The 27,492-nt window shown below is 36.7% G+C and overlaps 1 protein-coding gene across 9 annotated transcripts in view; it reads right to left on the reverse strand.

Moving 5' to 3' along the window:
- The window catches only part of sash1a (SAM and SH3 domain containing 1a), a 928,497-nt gene that overhangs the window by 26,074 nt on the left and 874,931 nt on the right, over positions 1-27,492 (reverse strand). For 5 of the 9 annotated variants that reach the window (XM_051924854.1, XM_051924861.1, XM_051924859.1 and 2 more), the window contains exons 9-12: positions 22,790-22,922; positions 13,936-14,834; positions 10,153-10,227; positions 4,245-4,397 (exon numbers count right to left, since the gene is read on the reverse strand). In XM_051924854.1, the coding sequence (XP_051780814.1) occupies positions 4,245-4,397; positions 10,153-10,227; positions 13,936-14,834; positions 22,790-22,922 (1,260 nt within the window). The remainder of the gene's footprint in view (positions 1-4,244; positions 4,398-10,152; positions 10,228-13,935; positions 14,835-22,789; positions 22,923-27,492) is intronic. The other 4 variants (XM_051924855.1, XM_051924862.1, XM_051924860.1 and 1 more) reach the window with 3 other exon arrangements.

Raw genomic sequence — 27,492 nt, forward strand, 5'->3', positions numbered from 1 at the left:
TTTTTTGTTTTTTTAATTAAATTCTGGTAACATTGCCTGTATAGATTCTTCATGAAATTATTAAGCCAATTAGCGCTGAACTGTGTGTCAGACATCACAACCTAGGAAATGCACTAAAAAAAATCATCCAAAATCCCTATTTTTAGCATACTGTGCAGAACCCAATTAAAGTTATCTGCAACTTTATAGCTAATTTGTTTAAGGAACTGATAAACTGTTAATAGTCACAAGAAACACAATTTTATTAATACCATTGTTTTCCTATTCTTCTATGTAATTAATAAAAACAGGTCACATAACCAAAGAAAATAAAAAAAATCAAATCAAAACAGTAATTTATTTATTATTTATACTTACTTTTTCAAACTTTACATGCTCCTGATATTTATAATGAATTAAAATATACTGTATATTACATTATGCTGGAAATAACTGTACTGTACCTATTTTAGTAATCAGTCATATTTAGTCATTTTACATCAAACTAAGATTCGTGTTTTTAACTTGTAGTTTGAGGGTTGAAGATTTTCTCCACACACACACACAAATGAAAGATACTGCTGTACAACTGTGTTTGAACTAGTATTACTTCACTGAAAAGACAAATTCCACTTGCTTTGTACATACATCTCAATGGCACTGTAATCCTAACTGATTCTTCTTAACATGTTTCTTTAATTGCATTACTAGAGGATTATTTTTCAGTTTGCATTTGACAAGCTCTTAGGTGTTTGAAAATGATAAGACAAAACACTGTTTTTAACTACAAAGTGAAGCTATTTATGCATTTTACCAAAATCTCTTAAAGTATCTAAATACATTTTATGTAATAGTTTGTAGGCAAAGATGGTCAATTGAACATGAATTTACTAATTTGACTGTGCTATTGTTTGGCCAGTAGATGGCACTACAATACTACAGCAATTAATCAGTGCTCATGTATTGAGTATGGTACCAGGAATATCCTTTTTATTATTTCACAATGATAACGGTATTTTGGAAGAAATATTGATACAATGTGTAAAAAATGTTTATTAAAATAAAAACTTGCAAATTTTGACTACAAAATACATTCAATCTTAGTGACCAATGTATTTTTATGCAGTAATTATTTCAAGTAAAACTTTGCATGTGTGAGTTTTCAGATAGTTACCGTAACAGCTGACTTTCCATCTTATGGCATCTTTAGAATTTTATGAGAATTACAAATAATTATTTTATTACAGGATTACATACAAAATTTCCCCAGGTTGTAAATTTGGCAACTGGCTCTTAAATTCCAATTTTAAAATATAAATTTTGAGGTCTGACTTTTTGCATTTATGCCTTTGCTAGGGCCACAAGCTAACTTTGTGAAGGTATGCAAAGCTCCAAAACAAATAAACACTATGGCATATTTATTTTTTAATTTTACATCTATAGTTATTGCCTTCAAACTACTAATATGCATACAAGAAACTTTATAGGTTCATTATTATTCACAAGTAGGAAAAAATCCTCATATTTACTTATAAAAATAACTGCTAAATAATTTGTTTTATTTCCTGAACTCAGTAGTAGGGTGTTATACAGTGTTAACCATTATGGATGCAATGAGAAGTTAAGCAAAATGACATCTTTTATTGGCTAACTGAACAGATTACAATATGTACCTGTATAAGTTTTCAAGGCAGCTAAGGCCCCTCCTTCTGGCAAACTCTTGCCTGAACTGCTGATTCTCTGGATGGAGAAGAGCCAGTTGAGATAGTTTGGGCATGTAGTTATAATGGCCCCTGGAAACCCCCCTTGGTAGGTGTATGATGTAGAGGCCACTGGGACAACATTGAGTTGCAGACCCAGGACACACTGGAAAAATTACATCTTAACTGTCCTTGTCTTTACTTCCCCAAGTATTGCTGGAGGAAGCTGTTAGTTAGAAGTGCACCTGTTCAAGCACAGCACCAGGAGTAGCACAGAGAAAATGATGATGAAATATTTATAGATATATAAAAATGAATAAACTGAACAAATGAAAGAGCTCTGAAAAAATACTATGTATATTCTACAGTATCTAGCTGTTTTCTAAGCATGGAGAATACAGATAATCTAATTCATGGATTTGTTTCAGCTGGAATTGATCACTGCAGTGCTTAATTCAAAGGTTGCTAAAGTCGATCCATTTGAAGTTTTCAGTTAATTGACAATGCTGCTACAAGAATTACTACAAACTCTAGAAAGTATAACTCCTGCTCTTCAATCTTTACAATGACTACCAGTTAAGTTTAGGGCTGATGAATCCTCCTTCTTACAAAAAATGACTTAAATGGCTCATGCCGCACACATTTGAATTTCTTCTTCTCTTCTCTGTATCCTTCTGTGGCACCTGGTACCACTGCTGTAATGCCAAGCTACTACCTGTACCCAACAGAAGTGACAGATATAGTAGCAGCCATTGAATTCAAGGGTAAAATGACTACATCTTATTATTAGTCTGCCCAGCTGGTACTTATAATAATACAGAATGCCCAGGTGGGTGGCCAGTTGGCCAAGGTCACCAGAACTGTGACTTTGTAAACCCCAGAGTTTTATTTTCTTCAACAATGCTGCCGACTACAGTTTTCATTCTCCTTTCCTCTCCTCCACTGGGCATATTTCAATTTTAAAGTTAGCAAACTTTTGTTATTATGGTTTATGTTACTTTAATTACAAATTTTTTTGTTCTACTGTGTTTGTGTGTCCACATATGTAAATAGTACAGCATTATATCACTGCATTATAGTTGGAAACTGGTGTAAGCCCCCTGAGACTCTGATCAGTGTCTACCACCTTGCAAAAGTAAACTGAAATTAATCCAGATCAGCAAGACTATGAAGAATGCCATCTTTTTAAAGGTCACTATATTTGATTAGTAATTGAACAAGTGGCTCTCCAGCAAAACGAGTAACGAGCCTTAAGCAAATTGACTTTAAAGTACAAGGTTGTCAGCAATTTTCTTTTTCTGACTCACTGTGTGACCCTTAACAAGTTATATAGCCTGCCTCACCTGCAATTCAACTGTAAAATATTTATTCAAAGAATGGCATTGTTACATTAGATAAGAATAGGCATATAACAAAACATAGTCAGAGTATCTAACACATTGGAAATATTTTGCTGTTTTTTTGTTTATTTTTATCATGGCTCCACAATCCATACTAAGCCCTACTTTCTCTGCTGCTCTTTTTCTGATTTTCTATGGTGGCGACCACCTGATCAAGGCATCATGATGTCCTTACATTGATGGACTGAAGGCCAGATGTCCACATGACCATCATCACCTAATTCTTCCACGTGAAGCCTGTAGATCATGAGGACTGATTTAGATCATTTATGTTAGGTAGAATGCCCAGTGGGGGCTAGGTGGTCTCGTGGCCTCAGAACCCCTGCAGATTTAGTTTTTTTTTTCTCCAGCTCTATGGAGTTTTTTTTTTGTTTAGTTTTTTCCTGTCCTCCTGGCCATCGGACCTTACTTTATTCTTTGTTACTTAGTATTACCTAATCTTATTTTTATATTTTTCTTTCTTCATCTTGTAAAACACTTTGAGCTACATCATTTGTATCAAAATGTGCTATATAAATAAATGTTGTTGTTGTTATCCTGCAAAATAATAGAGTGCAATATTGTATCCTTATATTTTTTCTAATAAATAATGGATGCAATAAATGGTTTATTTGAAGATTATAACTGCAGCTGTTGTAAAGCACAAAGTTGCTTGTAATGTTTAAAATTTACAATATCTCTGCAGGAACTATGTGAGAAAACACTTTCAAAATTAATTCAGTAAAAATGTGCTTGACACTAAGAGTAAATCATCTAAGCATTCACTGAGTGTTAATGCTGTCATGATGGATGATTATATCAATATACATAATTACACATTTACATTTTTCTACACATTACCTCATCTTGATTCTGTGATCTTATAAAGCAATGGAATTCTCAAAGAACTATTACATACTGGAGACAAACTATTTCCAAAATGTATTTCATGTTACAAATGGAAAAACTTTGCAGAATGCCCATTATCATAATTAATCTTTTTTGTACAGTTAAATTCAAGGGAGTTCGGAATATACAGAGCTAATTTGATTTAATAATCACTTAATTAATAATAATTACCCTCATGGTTAGCAAATTTTCTATCCTGGGTATTGGAATTACCTGTTCAGCTTATAAAAGACAACTTTAAGTTGGATAAAGATGTAAGACAGAAAAATAGAACAACCTGTTCTGATACAGAACTGCTGTACTTCTTGGACATTCTTTTCTTCATTGTCTCTTTCACAGATTTCACCTTCTTGCCAAGTGATATTCGAGAAGTAGTGGGAGACTTCACTACTTCTCTGTAAAAGGCCTCTCTCTCTCTGTCTTTGCTCTGCTTTACAAAAAAACAACAACAACAAGATAACAGAGAATGAATGAAGCGTTCAAATTAATTCAGATAGAAGACAGAAAATGGCTTAACAGGATCAAATTAAATTTCTGTAATTAATTAATGTAAATTTCTAACACTGCTATCTGAAAAAACTCAAATACTTATTTTATCCACCTCTACGTATGTCTGTGTGTCCTTCCAGTAGGTAGGTCTTTGTCATTCCAGGAGACGGTGCTTCAAAAACATTTGTAGTAATGCTTTTTATTACTGCAAATGTTTGTGATGCGCCATCTGTTGTAATGACAAATGTAACACATTACTACCTGCATTAAAAAATACATTCCAGTAGATGCTGCACAGCAAACATTAACACTGAGGTCTGCGTTGATTGCTTAGATTTCAATCTGTCTTGGACAAATTGAACGGCTAGTGTATATATAAAAAATATGTATATATCTCTTATAAAAGTAAATTCTGAGACAAGACTTTCTCGGAGAGAATTTCAACTCCTGCAAGAGATAATTTCAGGTCCCATGAGACGAGACTTTCTGCCAAGAGATTTTGACAAGTCCCGCCCTCCTCTCAAACAATTACAACCACGCCCACAGTCCACTCACTTCTCATTCGTGTGAATGCTGTTGTCAGACACAGTTCCTGCACTCTCAGCTCCAAGCGGGGTCGGAAATAAAAGACAAAGAGTAGAAGACAAAGTAGAACGTCGTAAGGAGGTTCAAAAATGTTGGCGCTATACACATGCAGAGCAGGTTAGAGATTATCAAAGTACTAAAATTCGAAAGTCTCAAAAAACTGATAATAAAGATCGCATTTTTGCTAACAAACGGAAATTATTACTCGGTGAAATAACGGATCAGAGAAAAGAAACTGAATATATGGACATAGGTGATATGATAGAAGTATGTAGATATTGTTCGGCTTTAAACTTTAAGTTGGAGACTTGTAGGTCGTCTAATTCGTGTTGCCATCAGGGAAGAGTAGTGTTTCTTCCCAATGAAGAGGCATATCCGTGAGAAGTAAAAGATTTGTTGTTTGGTGAAAGTGAAATCCACATACGTGAGCGGCAGACAGAGACGCGAAGTGGCTATCGCATAGTGCCCGCCTGGGGGTTGGTGAGTGAAGCGAGCAGGGGGAAGAGCCCCCTAGTGGCTCATATTACATACATATATATATATATATATATATATATATATATATATATATATATATATATATGCAAAATGTCACTCAATTAATCGTGATTGATTGCCTGTTTAACCAAAGTATGTCAGCGATGTCCCATGTGAATATGACTTCTTCGAAGACTTTTCCCTTTCATATAAATCCTTATTACATGACACAATTATCTCATGGAAAGGTAATGTATAAGAACTGTCACTTTATCTTCAGCAATATTAAGAGATTTGCAGTATGATGCAATGTACAATATTTTGTAATAAATAATGCTAATTCAAGCTTTACATTTCATTTCATTCATTGGCACAAGTCAAGTTCTACATTCATGGACTACAGTCTGCCACCGATTTTGCTTTCCACCATAGAGTTTTTAACAGTGGCACCAGGAACATTTATGTAATAGGCCAAGTTTGTTGTATTTATGTGATATTTAAAATTTGCCTGCACTAGAGGTTTACATGTATCAACAATACTGCACTTTAAAACATCTTGTAGAGGTTTTAACTCCAAAGAAACCATCATAAAATTTGTCTTTCTCAGCCATCTTTAATGGAATAGCATAGATTAAGTCAAGGCCCCCCAAAATGTTGTACCATTTGATAAGGGCCCCCAGTAATATAAAGCCAATACTGTGAAGTGGAACATTAACCTTGGATTTCAGTTGCTGCTAACAGCAGTAATTCTGCATGATTTTGTATTATAGTAGACCTGTTACTCAAAGCAAATGCTTAACTACAGCAGACTGTTGGCACATATGTCAGTAAATGTTACGTGGTATCTCTAGTCCAGCGGTTTCCAGCTTTTTTCCTGGTTTACCGCCTATAAGAATTGAAATATTTTGAAGTATCCCCATTTTCTATCAGTCTTAAATGGTTAAGTACTAAACTATCATTAAGCACAGCTAAAAGTGAGATTTCCTAACTCCCACCCCCTCCCTCTAATATTCCATGTGGGATTTCACCAAGTGATTACAGAGTTTTAAAGTCTTTTGTTTTGTTGTGTATGTCTTTTAGTTTTGCTTATGCAAATAAAATCCTTTTAATGAATTATTTTCAATGTTAGAGCAATAGCATGGTTCAATAAGGAAAAGAAATTAGAAAGTCTAATATTTCCATATTTTTATTAAAAAAATTATATATAATAAAAACAAGGAGAAAAATACCTCAAGTCTGCTCCTAATTTCAGCCTATTCATGTGATTACTTTTAAAAGAAAGATGGTGATTACCAAACAGTGGTAAATGAGTGATTTTCCTTTTATACTGACCTGGAGCTGTATGCAACTAGAGCTAATTTTCTGCTTCTTTCAATATGTGCTCATATGTAACGGTATAATTGTTTTTTAATATTAAAAAATATGGAAGTTTTGGTCTGATTTTTATTCCTTATCAAACCATCCCACCATTTTTTACTTTAAAAAATAATTCACTAAAAAAGCATCTGATGTGCATACCAAAAAGACAGACAAAACATTCTATATAATCACTTGTTAAAATTCCTAAATACAATTTTAGGCGGATGGGTGGAAGTTAAGAAATCTCACTGTTAGATTAGTAACAGTGTAGTACTTAAGAATTTAATACTGTAGGAAAATAGGGATATTTCAAAATATTTCAATTCCTGGAGGTATTATACCAAGTAAAAAGGTTGAATACTCCTAGCCTGGAGATACTGACACATACAGTATATGAGTGAATATCATAGAATAACTATAGTTAAGTATTTGTTTTGATTAACAGGTTTGCCATTAAACAAAATCTTTAGACAGCATAATCTATGGCAGACTACAGTCCATGAATGTATAACTCAACTTAGGTCTATTAATATAACAAAAGCTAAAGTATTAATTACCACCATTTCAGACTGTAAACCTCTAAAACTAACTGAAAATAACAGGGATGAGAGACACCATTCAATGAGGTCTGACAATTCTTACATATAACCCTCACAAGGAACAATTGTGTCATGTATCAGGGGTTTACAAGTTGGCCCTTGCAAACCTGCGGGTTTACAATTTGCAGATCTGCCTATTTGTGGGTTTGTCTTCAATAATCAGATGGAAATTATTTTACCTGGTTTGCAATCTATTGCTGAAAAACACAGACAATGCTGTAGCTGTGCTACTTAAATGGACTACAAATCCAGGTGACCCCGGAAGTACTGTATCATAGGGCCATAAAGTGTGTCAAAAGAAGATGGCAGGATAGCAGTTGGTGGGGTCTTTTTGTTTCAATGCTTCACTGCATTTGTTTCTGGATTTATGTTCCTGTCCTGTGCCCACTTGCTTGTGTGATTATCTGGATTGGAAAACATCTTCATCTGGGAGGCATTCCCAACTTACATCTGCATCACAGAAGGACAAAACTATACAAAACTTTCAGGAGTCTGCTCACAGGGTATTCCATAACTCAACCTCCATTATCTACATCTGTGAATGGACTGTGTTGTGAATGTTTCACAAGGGATAATTGAAGATGTGAGTTCCAAAATTTGAAATTACACCTTTTGGTAAAATTTAATGAACACGTGATTGTGACTTTTCATGCAGTTGGTCATGTGCCGAAAATATGTTTGAGCTTAAAAACCTGCTATTTGCAGCAGTGTAGCGCTATAGTTTTAGGGATTTAGTTTCAAAATCTGCTTACGGACCCAGATTTTCCTATTTATCTCCCAAATTTATCTTTTGTACTTAGCTGATTTTCGAACTGAGCTCTTCAATTGTAAATACACAAGTCTTTGTAGATTGAGCAGTTAAAATGTTACACGGAATTCACATTGTCATACATGTGTGCATGTGGGACAGCTTAAGTGCTCAGATAATTGTAATTTCCTGCTGAAACACCAGAGAATGATGCTGAACGATGCCTTTTCTCTTCCTTTCTCTGCAGACCGAAAGATTAACAGCTATCTCTGACGTCCTTCCATTGTCCGCCTGCCTGGACCCGCATCTTTCTCCCAGGAGCCCATAAGGCCTTTCAGCTCTCCCATTTTGAACAGTCTACTTTGAGACTTGCGCTGATATAGAGTTTTCTTTTGCTTTTTTAACATGTTTGAGCCCGTGTTTCATTTTCATTACACAGAGTTAGCCTTTAGGTGCCCCAAATATTTATGATCTCTTTGTCTTTTTTATTATAACATTCACAAGGAATTATTGGACAATGTTGAACTTGCATGGTTAAATATGCAATTAGCTGAGTGACATTTTGCTATTAATCTTAAGTAAAAATGTTAATTGATTGGCAGCCCATATATAATTTTATTTTCTTGGTACTCTTTATTAATCCCCAAGGGGAAACTGTCTTTTTGCGTGACCTTTTGGAGGTCATAGCACAGGGTGAGCCATTAATAATAATAATTCATTACATTTATATAGCGCTTTTCTCAATACTCAAAGCGCTATCCACACAGGGAGGAACCGGGAAGCGAACCCACAATCTTCCACAGTTTCCTTACTGCAAAGCAGTAGCACTACCACTGCACCACCTGTGGAGTGCCTCTGGAGATGCATATGTGTGTGTGTAATACAGTAACTGCCAAATCTTGCAAAGAGTACACGATACATGTCTCATTCTAATTGGGGCTCTTCAGGTGTGTGCCCCTTTGATTTCCTTTACAGGGATCAAACCTCGGACATCAACACCTGAGGCGAGGCCTTTGACGTTGCACCACAGCGGCTGGTTCGCTTACTCCATAGGATGTACTCTTTGTATTATTTGTAAAGTATTGTATCACATATCTATGGTCTGCTTCTCGTAACTGAAAGGACGAGGTAGATTTGCTGACTGGCTGACCAACGACAAGCATTACGTGGTAAGTAACCATCCAAATAATACGACTGTGATTCACACCCATGAATGTAATACTCTGAATCTTCACCCTGTCATGTAAGCAAACTAGCTGGTGGTGGTGGCATCATAATATGGGGCTTTTTAATTCAGGAGGGGGTAGGAGGTCTGGTGAGTATTTAGCAAAAAATGAAGTTACACACATGTTGCCTACTATGAGAAGGCTGAAGTTAACCAAGAATTGTATCTTTTAACATAACAACAAGTGAAGCACACATTCAACTCAACTAAATAATTGCATATGAAAAGGAAAAACAATGTCACAGTCTGACCCAGATGGAGCCCAGATCTCAGGTCTATAGAAAATCTGCGGATGCAGCTGAAAAGTCAGGCTGTGCTGGAGAGATAAATGTTGTAATCTGAATGAATGTGATCTCTTCTGCATAGAAATATGGGATGAAACTGAAACTGTCCTATATTGAAAGGGACCCATTAAAACAAACTTATAGCTGAAATCAAATCAGAAGGTGCTTTAACAAATCATTACTTAAAGGGTGTGAACATATGCAAACAAAATATTAAATATTTTCTTTTTATTTAGTTTATTTAGCTTTTAATGTAGGGAAAATAAAACTTACAATGCTAGGAATATACATAAGCAGTAACAAATTAAGCAGAATTGCAGATGCCATTAATATTAAGGGAATAAAACTGAAATGTATAGTTTTTATTCATCCATTAAAATGATTTTTATGTTATAAACCATTCTGTCATTAACACTCACCTGTGTGTCAGAACCACTATAAGCAACGTGCAATGACCTATTTGAAAGATCAAATCCTCCAAAGCTACATGTTCTCTGAAAAAAAAAGAAAAAAAAAAAAAGATATAAAATCTTAAGAAATCTCTTGAGAGAAAAACAATTGTTTTCATCAGTCACCACCACAATGATTCATGCTATGCAAAAATGAAACTCATTGATTTGATCTGTATAAATGTACTTATGCGCATGAAAAGGCTCAAATAGAACAATGTTGCAGAAACTGTAATGATAGCTTGTGAATTAAATCCAGACTAGGGTGTAGAAGATAGACAATCAGCTGTTTAAACATCATCAGTTTGTGCATTAAAAAACCCAAACATTCTTTTTCAGATGTCCTAAAGGAACAGCAAAGTCAAATGATGTCATTTCTCTAAGGATCACAATGGTGACATTGTGTCATATTTTTCTTAATTGTGATGACAGTAGATTCTCATTTTTTCAGCACACAACACATTTTGCCAACCTTAATTCACCCTGTAAACCACAGACTTAAACAGAAAATAGAAAAAAAATGACTTGACAAAAATATCCACTTTTTCATAAATTTTGATGATTTCCCGGTTCTATTATATGACCATGTACACTGAGACTTTGGAAGAAGGCAGAAATCAACTAAACCAAGCCTTCTTAGATATCTATTGGAAAAGAAAGCATGCTCAAAATCCCATCTTTATGATTTGCTCTGTGCTACAGACAATACTAATTACTGTAAATTTACTAACAATCCATTGTTCCACCATTTGGCCAAGTTAGGACATACTTTAATGTAGAGGTGGTGTTATCCGCTTCCCTTCAACATAATAATCATATATTCCAGCCTTCTTTAAACTATGTCATATTTAATTTATAGAAGCTATGGCATATGCGGATTTTTTGTGATTTTTATACAGATAGCATCTACTGTATGTGGTTCCTCGTACTACTATCTATTAAATATAATCTTCCAACAATTAACTACTTTTTCTATATACAAGCTAGTGAGTCTGTCAAACGTAATCTGACCAACTTCCTTCATCTTCCATCAGTATCTTTTACTAAACTGTCTAGTTTTAATGACGATATAGAATCAACTACTTTCAATAAATTCACCTCTAGAGAACCTTATGGGATGATAGAAAAGCTATCTTTCAATTCAAATTTCAGACAAAGAATGTAAATTAGCCAACAATAAAGTACTCTTTTCTTCTTCTTTGGAAATACTCTACAATAAGACCATTTGGGATTAAAATATTAACATACAGTTTTTCTCAGACTGTCTTGGATCTAAAATTATTAGCAACCATTTAACAAAAATATCCAGATTATCACCTGTTGGCATAATATTATGTAATGAAAATCTGTTGTGATATCCTACAGAGCACTTTGAGTAGTGAGAAAAGCGCTATATAAAGGCAAAGAATTATTATTAAAGAATTATTAAGCTGCATCCATCCATTATCCAACTAACTATATCCTAACTACAGGGTCACTGGGGTCTGCTGGAGCCAATCCCAGCCAACACAGGGCACAAGGCAGGAAACAAACCCCGGGCAGGGAGCCAGCCCACAGCAGGGCACACACACACACACACACCCCCATACACCAAGCACACACTAGGGACAATTTAGGATCGCCAATCCACCTAACCTGCATGTCTTTGGACGGTAGGAGGAAACCCACGCAGACATGGGGAGAACATGCAAACTCCATGCAGGGACCCAGGAAGTGAACCCAGGTCTCCTTACTGTGAGGCAGCAGCGCTACCACTGCGCCACCGTACCGCCCTACATTGTTTGTCTAAATAATAATTTTGTTTAATTGGATGAATTTTAACCAACCTTCCATAAATCAATGGAAAAGTGAAGTCTCATATTATCAATCAATCTATCTATCTATCCAAAACTGGAAATATATCATTCTCTCTGCAAGGATTTCAGTTGTTTTCTTTTTGAAACATTTATAAAATTTTATTGACTGTACTTTGTTTAAACGGTGCCTTACTTTCTATTTGTGATTTATTCTCTTAAAAACAAAAAGTCACATAGTGCAAAAAACACTCATAACAGCTGACCACTAACCAACTAACTACAGGGAGATTCAGTCGAAAGAGGCCCTGAATATTCTGTAATAACTCTCACTAGGACATAGCAATCTGAACAGAACAACATGCAATGTGCTCCTCAGTATATGGAGCTTCAAACAAGCTGGGATGCCCCTGTGTCGGAGCGATGAGGTAGGTGCCAGACAGCTGTTGTGATGTTTAACCTCAGTTTGCAACTTCTGGGTACATACCACCCATACCCCTTCACTCAGTCACTCGACTTCTCATCAGGAGAGTGATGTACAGTATCGAACAGCATATGTTCATGGTGCAAACCTATTGGGTCACCAATTCGTTTAAACGATGTCAGAATCAACTGGATGATCGTGAGTTAATGGAAGGTTACTTCCAGCAAGATGGAGCAACATGTCACAAATGGGCAAGGAGCATGGCAGAAATTGAGTCCTCCTTCTGCAACAGGGTAATTTCAAAGGGGCTTTGGTCACCACGGTCGCCGGATCTGACACCGCCAGACTTTTTCCTTTGGGGTATGCTCAAAGGAAAAGTCTATTGGAACAAGCCTCGCACTGTGGAAGACATGAAGGAAAACAACTTTTCAGTAAATCTCCCTGTGTGTGTGTGTGTGTGTATATATATATATATATATATACACACACACATACACACACACAGTACAGGTATTTTGTGAGATGGAGTTAATATTACTTATTGGGCTGGGAAGTTTTTCTTTTATCAAAACTAGTATTAACTAGTCAATAGATCAGTGTCAATAGATCAGTTTTAACTAGTCAATAGATCAGTGTCCACCTTAAATATAATTAAACCGTCCTAGTTACAGGTCCATGTGGTACAGAAGTGGTACGATTCCATCCTTTAGAAAATTTGAAAACCATCAGTGGAATTTTAAACCTTGTTGGTGAACGACACCTGAATGTTCAATGAAATGATCATGCAAAGTGTCATCAGAAAAACACTGAGAGAAATGAGTCCAATACTATCAGTCACCATGCAGATATCATGGATAAAAGATAAAGCTGGAGCAAATAAAAAAAAATGTATGGTTTGGTAAAGCATAGTGACCACTTCCAATGAATACAGCACAAGAAATTTCAGTTTCCTAAAGGCTGCAGGTTATAAAAACCTACATCTATGTCAAAAAACTAATTTAAAGTATTAAGGAAATGGTTACTTGTTAAAAGTATCAAAATGCTAAAGAAACACTACAAAATAAATATTTAAGATCATACTCATAAGTCATTCCGCTATCATGTTTCAAGCCAACTTTCAACAAAGGTATTTTACAGTAATTTGGTCCTCAAATAATAATTTGTGATTTTCAGGCCTATATTGTTTTCACAACAGCAGACCAGTGTTTCTTCAGTAGCAAATTATTATTTATATAAACAGTCATTTTTAGTTTTACTCTGGGGAAAGAGGCATAATGTCTTCAACTGACCCTAGAATTGATATACTGTAGTAGCCATGCATAATTAGAATATGTTTTTTTACATTTTTCCTTAGCAGTATCTCATTAATAAATATTTATTATTCATGCCAAAACTCACTAAACACTGAAAAGTCACCTATAAAATTTGAAACCTTTAGGCACATATGTACTGTAGGCCCAATGTGCTGCAGCCTTAAAAGAAAATGAAAGATCAAGGCTAATAAAAGGGATAAGTAAATCCCCTTCATAGACTCACAGACTTCTGCTGAAAGCGTAAAAACACCCTTTTGGTGCAACGGTCCACAGTCGCTGCCCACTTTCTTTCTGACTCCCATTCTTCATCCAGAAGGCATCGGCGAAGATCTTGTCGGTCAGCTTTGCTTAGCGTCCGGTCTGCCACAGGGCGTACAAGCTGGGACCAGTTCAGATGTCCATAGAGGCTTCGCTCCACTACATAGGTAATATTGAATTCACTGACAGCTGTTCGCCCCCTCAGTTTGCGGTTGGGAAAGCCATAGCTTATGCTTCCACAGCTACTTCCCTTGGCTTTCTCTCGTAGTAGCTGAAGGTCACGAGATAGTGTGGGAGGAGAGGACACTGCCACCTTGGTAGCAGGGCGCTGGTAGAGGAAATTTCTGGAACATGAGTAGTTACCATCTATTTTCCTAAGATGAACCTGTTTTTTGACACTATGGATCTCTTCCAAAGAAACCAACAGGTTGTGTTTGGGCTTGGTCAAGCCATAAAACCCATAAATGCTCTCATTACTTACCCCATGGCTCACTGGGCTTAGTGCTTTCTTCATCTCACCGTCTGTCATGGAGCGAGAAACTTTCTGTACCTTTTCATCCTCTCCATAGCCTTCTACTCCAGATGAAAAGGAGGATCCACTACCTCCACAGCTAGACTTTTTTGTTGGTCTTATAAGCCCATGATTGCTGCTTGACTTGCCAAAGGTTTTGACAAGTCTACGGCCAGTCCAGGTGTCCAAGCTGCTAGAAGAGGGAGAAGTGGTTACGCTGTCAGAGTCATCTTCGTGGGAAAGCTGCTGCTGCAGAGAAGAGGAGGAATCCTCTTGACGAAGTGGTTTCTTTTGTATTCCCGTATATAGTGCAGAGTTGTCCTCACAAGTAGGAGAGCCTTCAAAACTTAGTTCTATAATACAGAAGAATGCAGAAAATACAGTTAAGAAAACACAAATTTGAAAAGGAATAGTATGGATTAAAAGGAAGAATATATGATAATTCTTATCTTTCTTTTCAAAATCATATTGGTAAATTGGAAACAAAGTAAGTTCAAAGTGTCATTATAATTTCCACATCACAGACAAAACAGAAATCCATATTTCTCATACACAAATCCTTTTCTTCACACCTACTATAGAAACAAAGATTGATTAAAAATAATTACTCGAACATTCAAATAAGTGCTCTTGGTATGGTTTAGCATGCTCAATTAATTGTATACTCAAATTTATAACTGTATGCTAGATTCTAAAAAGACTGAGTAATACGTTGTTAAATACAAATAATTTAAATTTCCTCAGATTTTAGCATGTAACATGATACCCCAGTCTAACCTCTGAGGATTTTTAAAAATGTGCTCTCTCTCTGTTTTACATGAAGTGTCCAGATTTTTAAAGAAAAATTTGCTATTATATATTGGAAATCACTAGGAAAAATTATAAAAATTTAGGAAAAATATTCACTTTAATAGGTGATATTACAGGTAATGTTGGATTTTGAAACCAGTTCAAAATTACAATTGATGCCTCAAAATGCAAGATTTGATTCCTGGCCACCAGGATGTCATTTTATGTTCAATGTCAAATTACTTCAAAGCAAATGGCATTAAAACTGTGCTGTGATTTGCCTTCTGATGGTCTAAGACAAAGCACATGACAAAAGGTAAACTAGCATGACACCAGTGAATAGGTACTTGAAAAATTTATAAAAGAAGAAATTGATCTGTACAGTAACAGAACTAAGCTCACAAGTAATTACCCAAAACTCCTTCATGCTCACTGCTAGGCCTACTCTCTACTGTGTCTACCAAATACCTTTTAAGGATGCCATAGGCTGATTTAAACAAATATTTATGTATGCAGTATAAACAGAATTAAACAGGTATCAAATGTAGCCAATGTTTGCTATAATGATTTAAGTAACTCCAGGAAACATTATTTTATTGGGCCTTCCTGTGTATTTTTTGTGCAAAACAGCACAACAGATAACAATATACTGTGCGTCATCACACTTGTGGATATGCAGCATAGGCACAACATATAGGAATTCTCAAGCAATCTAGCATCTTGATCATCTCTCTACTTGGGCTATGTGCTCTGTTCTCCATAGTGAATAACATTTTTACAGTATATATATTTTTTGTTATACGGTTATCTATATATATAATTCACTAAGCCGCCGACAAGTAGCCACCCATGGAAAGCACGCAAGACAGCCACGCTCACCAACTCTAAGACCATTGGATACGATGCCCACCAACTCGGACGCAGCAACTCACAACACCGGGCATCATTCACGTTCATCTCTGCTAGACTCCACATGCACCTCTGAGCCATGTTGGACTTTTCATTAGTCAACCTCAGTGGAACCTCGGTTCACACAGAGGCAGAGTGAGAGAGAGCCACGCACACACACACAGGCAGCGTCAGAGAGACACAGAGGCACACACACAGGCAGCGCGAGAGAGACACTGAGGCACACACACAGGCAGCGCGAGAGAGAGCCGCGCACACACACAGGCAGCGCGAGACAGAGGGGGCTGAACTCATAAGGTAGGAAGGCAGAGAAAGAATGCACTGGGCTTGATGATGTTTTCACTTCTGTTTACAGCGATCGGTTTGTAGCGTGCATTGTTGCAATGTTACTTTTCTTGGTGGTTTATTAAATTACGGATTTTTTCAAATGTTCATTTTTTTCCCTGTGCTTAAAACTCATTAAAAAAAAAGTGTTTTTAGCCAGCGGTTGGTAGCGCTATAGCGCAAACTATTGCAGTGTTAGTTTTCTCTGTTGTTCAAGGTTTTCTCAGTGTTATTCAATGTTTTTACATTTAGTTTACTGTTACGCTGTGCATTCTATGGTTTACTGTGGTGAGTTGGCACCCTGCCCGGGATTGGTTCCTGCCTTGTGCCCTGTGTTGGCCAAACACAGTTTAGTGCATTTGATTGTCTTTAGATTTGGACCACTGCCGGGAAGTATTATTTTTCTAGAATGACAACAAATTGCTTAACGCCAAGCCTGTCTTATATGCTAAGACATAGGTTTGTTTACTTTTTTAGTCATAAATTTCTACAATGTGCCACCTTGAAAGGCAGTAGTTTTTATACTATATAAGATTGGCAAGGTGCTTTTCACTTACAATTTATTCTTTACTGAAATGGGTTCATCAACCTCATTTATTTCAATGCACGTCATATTTGAGGGTGATTAACTGTACAAATAATAATAATAATACATTTTATTTAATAGGCACCTTTCTTAGCACTCAAGGTCACCTTACAATAAAATTAATCAAAATTAGTAAAATAAAAACAAGAGAATGATAAATCACAACGCAATAATTAGCAAACAAAGATAACAGGGAGTAACAGTGTAGAATTCACAATTGGTATGCCAGCTTGAAAAAATAAGTTTTGAGGGTAGTTTTAAACTGTGTTATTGAATCGAGCTGACGTATATGAGAGGGGAGAGAATTCCAGAGTTGAGGAGCACTATGAGAGACGCTCGAGCTCCCACAGAACAGAGTTTGATGTGTGGTACAGAAAGTAGTGCTGCAGATGAGGATCTGAGTGAGCGAGAGGGAGTGTCAGTCTGTTGGAGATCAGTGAGGTAGAGGGGAGCAAGACTGTGGGGAGCTTTAAACGTTAAGAGCAGTATTGTGTATTGTATTCAGTAGTTGACAGGGAGCCAGTGAAGTTGAAAGAGAAGAGGTATGATATGTTCAGTGGATTTAGAACAGTAGGTTATTACTCTGGTAGCAGAATTTTGAACAAGTTGTTCGCGATGGATAAGTTTTTGTGGGATGCCAGATAGAATAGCATTACAGTAATCTATACGTGAGGAGACTCGGGCATCAACCAATACTTCAGTACTGTGTTGTGTAAGAACAGGACGAAGTCTAGAAATGTTTCGGAGATGGAAGAAGGTAGTCCAAGAAATGCTACTTATATGGAAAGATAAAGAGAGTACTGTCAAGAATAATGCGCAGGCTCTTAACTTGGGAAGAGATGTTTGTGTTAATATTGTTAATTAAAATAGAAGAATGGTTAATCTTAGCAAGTGTAAATTTAGAGCCAATGAGGAGAACCTCAGTTTTACTGCTGTTTAGTTGGAGAAAATTGCATGTCATCCATGTCTTTATGTCTTGGAGACATGCCATAAGAGTATCTGGAGGGAAAACAGAAGTGGATTTAGTGGATAGATATAGCTGTGTGTCATCAGCGTAATAATGAAACTTAATACCATGGTGCCGGAAGATATTACCTATTGGGAAGATATGAGAAAAAGAAGTGGCCCTAAAACAAAACCCTGCGGAACTCCCTGAGTAACGACTGTGTTAATTTTGAATGAGGAAAATATGATTCAAGAAATTTTTAAATATAAGTGCTTAAGAGCCGAGTATTATCACAATCAGATTTTTTATGTGCAACAACAATTTTTTGCTTCTGCTAGTTAAGGTAATGTGTAAAAATGCAGAACACTTCCAGTTGGCTCAGGATATCGTCAGCCAAGGCTCTCAGAGATTTTGGAATAAAGCTGAATGTTTGAACACAGAGTGATCAGGACTTCACAATTTGCTGATGCTTTTGGAGAATTAGTGGCTGAAGTGATATTGACATGAAAATCAAAGGGTCGTCATCAGCTAGGACTCAAAGGCATGAGTTTTGGATTGCTGAGGACAAAAGTGTGAACTTCCTTATTGTGAGGTCAATGAACTGTTTTGAAATGGAAAGAATCACAGACAGGCAAGTGTAGATTGTTTAATTGAAATGATGATCTATGGACTGAACAATAAAAATGATCAAGAACCCTCCTATGGACCCACCACCTACACGAGGAATAGGGGTCGGAAGCGATATGACCTAGGAGGCGGTCAACAGCAAGGGATGGGATGGAAACTAGGCAGATAAACTATTGGGAGGTGAAATATCTCCCCTTTTGGGGGAGAGGGGGGTGGGGGTGGCAGAGTTGGTCGATGAGGTGGAGCATTACCACACAAATATAGTTGGGCTCGTGTTCACCCACTCGCTGGGTTCTGGAACCAAACCTCTAGTAAGAGGCTAGACTCCCATTTACTCTGGAGCTGTCCATGGGAAAACACATCAGGTGGTTGTGGTCTTTTTATTGAGCCACTGCCTGGTCAATGCCATTTTAGAAAATGAAAGGGCTGCTTCTATGCAACTGATGGTCAGGAAGTGGTAAATTCTGACTACTGTATATATTTATGCACCAAATGGTAGCCAGGAATATCATGCTTTCTTGAAGTGCCTGGAGGGAATCCTGGAAACAGTCCTTGCTGGGGACTCCACAGTTCTGCTGGGCAACTTCAATGCCCACATGGGTAATAATGAAGACATCTATAGAGGTGTGATTGGGAGAAACGGCCTACCTGATCTAAACCCAAGCATGATTTTGTTATTATACTTCTGTGCTAGACATGGTTTGTCTAAAACAAACACCATGCACGAGCATAAGGTGGCTCATAAATGTACTTGGCACCAGAGGCCAATGATCTACTGTATGTCAGATTTTATAATCTTCAAACTTGCAGCCATATATTCTGGACACTCAGGTGAAAACATGGGCAGAGCTGTCAGCTGATCCCCACCTGGTGGTGAGTTTGGTCAGATGGTGGAGGAAGTGCCTGGACAGGCTTAGAAAGCCCAAGTGAGTAGTGAAGGTGGACTGGGAATGTCTCGGGGAAGCCCCAGTCCAAAAACACTTTCAACTTCCACTTCTGAAAAAGCTTTTCCAGCATTCCAGAGGATCTGAGGATATACAGTAGGAAACAGACCTTGTTCAAAGCCCCCATTTTGGAAGTGGCTGCCAGTAGCTGCGGCCTGAATGCCATAGGTTCCTCTTGAGATGGCAACCCAAGGACCCAGTAGTGGGAACCAGAGGTGAGGGATGCCATCAGACTGAAGAAGGAAGCCTTGGTGGTTGGGGAAGCAAAAACCCCAGGTGTGTGAGGAGTTTGCAGAGACCATGGAAAGCGACTAATGATCAGGCTTAAAGATGTTCTGGGAAACTATCAGGTGGCTCAGAAGGAGGAGGCAGTTCTTCACCAAGACTGTTCTCAGCAAGGGTGGACAAATGCTGACACAGAGTGAGGATATAGTTGGTGGTGGAAGGAACACTTTGAGGAGCCCCTGGACCTGACAGACATGCCCTCTGTGGAGCAGGCAGAGCCAGAAGCTGATGTGGAATCACTACCCATTTTCCTAAGGGAGGTCACTGAGGTAGTTAAGCAGCTCAGCAGAAGCAATGCCCCAGAGTGGATGAGATCCACCCAGAAATGCTGAAGATTCTGGACACTGTTGGGCTGTCATGCCTTTTCAATGCTGCGTGGTCGTCAGGAGACATGCCCCTCCAGCAGGAGACCAGGGCAATGGTCTCCATTTTTAAAAAGGGGGACCAGATGGTTCTCCAACTATCAGGGGCTTCCCTATAAAGGCAAATATCAGCCTCCCTGGGAAAGTCTATGCCATAGCACTGGAAAAGAGGCTCTTCCCAGTCGTGGAACCTCAGATGTAGGAGGAGCAATGAGAATTCTGTCAAGGTCGTAGAGCAGTAGACCAGCTCTTTACTCCTATGAGGATCCGGGAGGGGGCATGGGACTATGTCCAATCAGTCTACATGTGCTTTGTGGACTTAGAGAAGGCCTATGATTGTGAAGATTGTGTTCCTTGAGGGGTACTGGGAGAGTATGGGTTTTTAAGACCCCTAATAAGGACTATTTGGTCCTTTTATAGTTGCACTGACAACCATGTCCACATACTCAGAAAGACATCAGGGCTGTGCTTTTTGCAGACAATGTGGTCCTGCTGGTTTCATCGAGTTATGGACTTCAGTGCACACTGAGATGGCTTGGGTGTGAAGTGGCGGGGATGAGGATCATCACCTCCAAATTTTAGGCCATGGTCTTCAATAGGAAAAAGGTAGATTGTCCTAAAGTGGAGGAGTTTAAGTATCTAGAGGCGTTGCTCACAAATGAGGGGAAAAGGGATGGAGAAATCGACAGACAGATCGGGGCAGCAAGTGCAACTATGTGATCACTATACCAATCTGTGCTGGTGAAGTTTAGGCTGAGCCAGAAGTCATATTTAGCAGTTGATCGTTGGCCCTACCCTCAACCATAAGCATTGGGTAATGACCGAAAGCACAAGACTGCGGGTACAAGCGCCCAAAATAAACTTTCTTCGAAGGGTGGCTGGGCTCTCCCTTAGAGACAGGATGAGAAGTGCAGACATCTGTGAGAGGCTATGAGTAGATCCACTGACCTTCCGCATTAAGATAAGAGTCAATTGAGGTGGTTTGAGTATTTGACATGGATGCTTACTGAACATCTACCTTTGGAGGTTTTATGGGCACGACCAGCTGGGAGGAAACCCTAGGGAAGACCCAAGACTTGGTGGGAAGACTATCTATCAGATGGTCTGGGAACATCTTGGAATTCCTCAGCATGATATGGCAAGTGTTGCTGGAGAAAGGGACATATGGTCCTCACTGCCAAGACTGCTGCACTTGCAACCTGGTCTTGGATCAACGGTGGAAAATGAATGAAAGGATGAATGGTCACATAGTCAGATGAGTTAGTTTTCATTTTGCTCTCAACAATTAAATATGTACATATACTTGGTGCACAAGATGTCTATAGTAATGAAAGCTTGTTTTCCCATCGTGAAGGATTCCGGTGGCTGTGATTTTAGGACTGGCATACAGTAATCACATTTATTCTGTGGGGAGCAACTCTATTCTGACTGTACTGGACTCTATCAGTGTGGCACTGCTTCCACTGACAGGGCATGAAAGTAAATTCATTACCAGGCCACTACATCTCAACCAGTTGAGCACTTACGAAAGATTCTACATTGGGTACCATATTTTCCACTACCACCATGAAAATGCCAAATCAAAGAATTCCTAGCCAAAGAATTGTATTGCATCCTTCCATCATCATTAAGGACATCATCATGGAATCTATACAAACATTCTCATGCTGGTTTAGCAATACATGGAGGTCCAGTAGTGAAGTAAGAGAAGTTATGCAGTATTTACTTTTGTCAGTTAAGCACATTTTATATGAACAAAATATATCGACATCTATCATAGGTTAACATTAACTAAGAAAACATGTAAGTCAATATATATGCATTTATAAGAATGGTATTATTCAATGACTGTTCATTTCTCTGTGATATAGGAACTCAAAGAATAAATATTAATACAAATACTCCTCTTCTTAATGTTTCAAACTCCCCTATACTCCATTAATCCTTTAGCACCTTTGTAATATTCCGTAGGCATTACTATAAGGTATTATGATATTTCTTTTTATGTTCTACATCCATGAATTTTCCTAACTCATGTTCTGGCCATAATCTCAGGTGCAGAAATCATTTGCAAGTACTGCTTTGAAATTTATTTTTGCTTTGTAAAGCTTCTTAGGATAGTATTTACTACATAAGGCAGCAAATTAAAACAAAGTTACATATCAATTAAGCTAGGAAGAAAACATTCAGCCATCTATACACTTTTCACATCTTTATATATACATTAAAACTAGCAATAAAGATATTGAGTGATCCAATAAAACATTACAATAATAGTAACAACTCTAACATATATGTAGCAGTAAGTTAATTTTCTGTTTAGATTAAGATTGTTGGCAGAATGAACGTTCATTAAACACTTCAGATATTTTAAGAAATTTATTGGCATGCCTGGATATAGGACATGTCGAACGGCTTACATAGGAATGGAATTAGTCAACATTCTCTATATTTTAACTTTTAATATAATTTAAACATAACTCAGCAAACTAGTAAATATTCAAACATATATACAGCTGGTTATCCATGTTTGTACCTTCAGCAGTAGGCTTTTTCATTTCATCAACTTTAATCAGCTTCTTCCTCACCCTGCGGGTGGAGTTTACCAGCTTGTGCAGTCGCTTGAACTTTGTGGATTCTTCAGCTTCATCGTCGGACTGGTCACAGGACTAAAATAGGACCAGAAAATTAAAAATGCCTCAATTAATTGGTTTAATATAGTACCTTTCACAGTGAGGCATATCACAAGGTAGGTAAGCATCTCCATTTTCACTCTTCAGACACACTGTTCAATGACCTTGCAATACTTTGTTTTCAAGTAATGAATAATAATGAGTTTTGATCATCAAAAAGGGGAAATTAGGTACAGTATTCAATTACTTCAGTTCAGAAAAATATCAAATTGGACTGGCTGGAATCAAATGCCGTTATTGTATGTTTCTGGATTATGGATGAAACTTATGGGTCACTGAAACTGGAATTTGGATAAAATGTAAACTGTACACATTAGGCAGCAAATTCTGATCTGAACATGGTATCTGTATGAAAGTGAGAGTGAAACAAAGTGCAGCTACAGTAAACATCTGCAAATGAAAATCTCCAAAATGACATTGTATTAGCAGCTAAAAAAAAGCTCAATTTAAAAGGCATTAAAGCAAGCTCAATCCTCCATTTACAAATTCACTGTATGTTTACAGAACACATGATAGAGAACATGGGTGTTGACTTTGAATGGCAAAATATAAAACTGAATTACTGTGTGATCTTTCAATAGCCATTACAACCAAGCATTTCTGGTATTTTGGGTTCCATCACAAACCGTACTGAAAGAAAAATCATATAAGGAAAACAATGCAATAGAATGGTTCTTCCCACAGGGCAATTTTCTAATTAGGCATTAATCCTAAATATGTTACACATGCTAACTATCCCTAAGGGGAAGAAAGTAATTAAGTCTGAATTTAACATTAGTGGGTAAAAAGGAGATTATACCATGTGTCTGATACTATTTGGCACTGTTTCATATCATCCCCAGAGCTCATTTCTATGAAAGAAAAGCAACTTGGGATACTTAAATGTTCTTTTCTCATCTCCCAAATAGTGATGTAGGTCACAGGTGGTCAAGAAAATAACCACCCAAATGTGTGAATTGTAATTGTGTTTAATACACAATAAGGGTAGAATATTTTAGAAGTATGTTTTATATCTGCTGTTAAGTAGAAAACATACACAGAATTAAACTTGATTTGAAAGCAAACAGTCCACATTACAGTGTTTTGCAGTTCTCATACTTGTTAAAGGTACTAACACATGAAGTTAAAACTGGAAGTTGTATTTATAGCCCTAAAAGCAATCACTATAAACAAATGAATTAATGAATTTGGTGGAAACCCACAGTGATCAAAATTCAATGTATTTTGTTGTGTTGTTGTTATGATCATAATGTGGCAATATTATGGCAGGCTTCATTTAGAAAATTCTAAATACTGAAACAACCTGAAGCACAGGATAAATACTAATCAAATGACATTAATTCCATACACACATTTTTTAGTTTACTATCCATATGATATCCTGAGACTATTTGCTTAAAGATGATTCTTCAAGCAATCCTGAGAACTTTTCCATCAGAGAACCCATATGGCTCACAGTGTAGTTATTTTGGCATAAAACTAAAGTCGTTTAGAGCTGAATGCTTTACTGTTTTTGTTAATTTCCATAGAAACATTACATCACATAGCAGACAGCTGCCTTGTCTGTTCAATTCATAGCAAACTGGCAATTTACCAATCTACAGCCAGATTACAGGGAAAGCAAACTGAACTGTTGCTTAATTTTATTTTATTAGGTCATCTACAGATTGGATAACTTCAGTCAAGGAAAAGTTTCAGGTGTCTCCATGTTGAGATACAAAAGAATTCCCCCTTAAGGATGCACAGTGATTATACTGTATCCAGCTACAGAGCAAAGAGACATGAAATTGTGGATGCAATCACAAATCACACACCGATAAATTTTAATGTCACTAACAGCTGCCAGCACTGTGGTCAACTTACAATACTCTGTGAGAGTTTAAAAAAAATCATGAGGAATTGGCACACCAGTGTTATCTGCTCTTCTCATACAGGACCTGCCAGTGACAGTTTTCCTCTTTTAAGACACATTCACAAAAATGTACATTATTACTTTTAATCAGAACCTAAAAAATTATGAAAAGAAGAAGAATAATGATGTTCTTAGATACAATTAACCTCAATATTAATTGCAAGAGTAGATAGTTAGAGTATAAAGCTTAATGGCTAGTCTAATCCAATATACTTGAGTTTTCTGAAACTCTGTTTGTGAGGCTCCTCCACTCTTAATGTAACATTCCAAACTAAAGTCTTGTTTTTTCCAAAGGGACTTCATCTAAGTAACAATTCTATCCGTGCCCATTAAATCAAATTACATTTTCTCAGTTCAGCACAAAATATGCACAATATATACAACATATGTTATGCTCATGATTATATATTATATTCAGTAAAATAGTTTTTGCTTTATTTATCTGCTTATAACTGCTCTTGCTGGGATGTACTCTATTTAAACTCAATACAAATAAAATTATAAGGGAGACTTTACTCTGAATCAAGTTTTTTTTAACCTTCTAATGTATATATTACTAAAATGTATTCCAATAAAAAAAACAACACAATCACTGCATATACATCTTCTACAAGTTTTAAAAGGAATGAGAACAAAGGCCATTTCAGTCTCTGAAAAATAGGACAAACAAGCTTGGCTCCAGATTGGCTCCTTAATAAACAGCTCTTGAGGTTACTCAGTATTTTGGCAACTTAACAACCTTCAAGATGTGTGAAAACAGAACTGTTGGTACACTGGAAAACAAACTATGACTTCAAACAATGAACGTACCAGAAAACCAAAAAGTGACACTCACTTAAATTTCAAGTCATCAAAATACTACAAGTTGATAGTTCTCTTAAAATATACTGGCTACTGTTAATAATTCTGCAACTCAGACAAAAGCTGTTCTCCTGCCCCCCTTTCATTTCTTTCTTAGAAAGACCACAAAGAAGATTTACGGTAAGACAATTGAAAGCTCATGTGAAAATAATCTATACAAAAACCCACACATGTCTAAAGATATGTAAAATTAGCCTTGCTGTTGTCCTATTTTATCTGTGAAGCACTTAAATGTTAACTTAAATGTATCAACATCTTTCTTGTCCTAAAGTGTTGAAAAACACATCATACCTCACATCTGAAAACTGCCTGATAAGGTTGTATTAACCGAAACATCTTTGTTATAAAAATATGTAATTATCAGTAGTTATCCTATACATCAGTGGTAAATGGCAACAACATCCTCTGTCACATACAGAACATTTGAAATGTTCTTGTTCTTTATATTTATTGACCCTATTTTGATTACCCCCTTACAATGTACCAGGAAAGCACTTCTAGAAAAAGGGGGTGGGGGTAGCAGGGGTTAGAGCTGAATTAGGTTATCAAAAATGAAAAATAAAATAAAATGAAACAGTCAATGAGTTAAATTGTTTTGGAAGACTACTAGCTACATGCCCTTGAGGGTACACATCATTTTGATAGTTTTTTAATCAAGTGACTAAATACAGCAAAAATGCTATTTATTTACAGAGGAACTAAAGGGAGTTTCCATCATAGGAGAAATAAAAGAGCTGGATATGAAAAATGATGACAACACAAACTTAAACAAGCTCTTCCTTACTCTGTTTTTTGATAATACAACACCAGCATCTTCATGTAGTCCACACAAATATTACCTATTAAGTTAAACTTTTCCTTCTTTAAAAAAGTGTCTGTAAGAAAGGAAGTACAAGCAGGGAGTTTTCAATTATACTGGTTTTTATATATGAAAATATATTTTAATATTTAACAACAAATTTAATATTACATCTAAAGTTCTGGAACAGCTGTCACAGCTGCCTAAAACACATATAGCATCCATCAATCTCAGATCACAAAGAAGAGGCAATTGAAGAGGATATCATGTAGATAAAGTGAGAAAGAGATGCAGTGTAGTACAGTAAATGTCTATGTCATAGGAGTTAAGAGGAAAGTTAGGCACTACATTTAAATGCACTCATTGAACTGCATGTCAAATACCGTGCAGTTCTGGCCACTGTAACAGGCAAAATGCCATAAAGGCAAAAGGTATGATTTAAAAAGTAATCTTAGTTATATCATAACTAAGAGTATATAATACTTCTCATAGTAGGACTTAAGACCAATATTACAATAAGCCTACACGTCCAAACAGACAAACGTCTAATGAAATTACAAACACATCAGATAGCAAGTAGCAGGAAGTACTGTATTTACCAAAGCAATAGTGAAATGTGTCCTGTACTCTTAAATGAATTATAAAAAAAATGTAACAGTGAAATGCCACATTCACTGAAAGCATATGTACACTACATTCCTCTTTCCGTTTACTATAACATTAATACTGTATATCAAAAGGTATATATAAAACAATTGCAGACAGCACTGAGCATATGGTCCAGATCCTCATAAAAGTATTGTTTTCTATACAATATCTTTATTTTGTACACTACTTTTAAAAGCAACAAAACTTTTTCACTTTATCCACTAAGATATGTTGGGATATATAATAAATGAAAGCTGTGTGGTATGATTTACTAAGGAAAAACATTGAAATAAAAGGATACCAAATGTTATTTAACAAGTGATTCT

Source organism: Erpetoichthys calabaricus, chromosome 3 (genome assembly GCF_900747795.2).
Source record: "Erpetoichthys calabaricus chromosome 3, fErpCal1.3, whole genome shotgun sequence".
Lineage (NCBI taxonomy): Eukaryota > Metazoa > Chordata > Cladistia > Polypteriformes > Polypteridae > Erpetoichthys > Erpetoichthys calabaricus.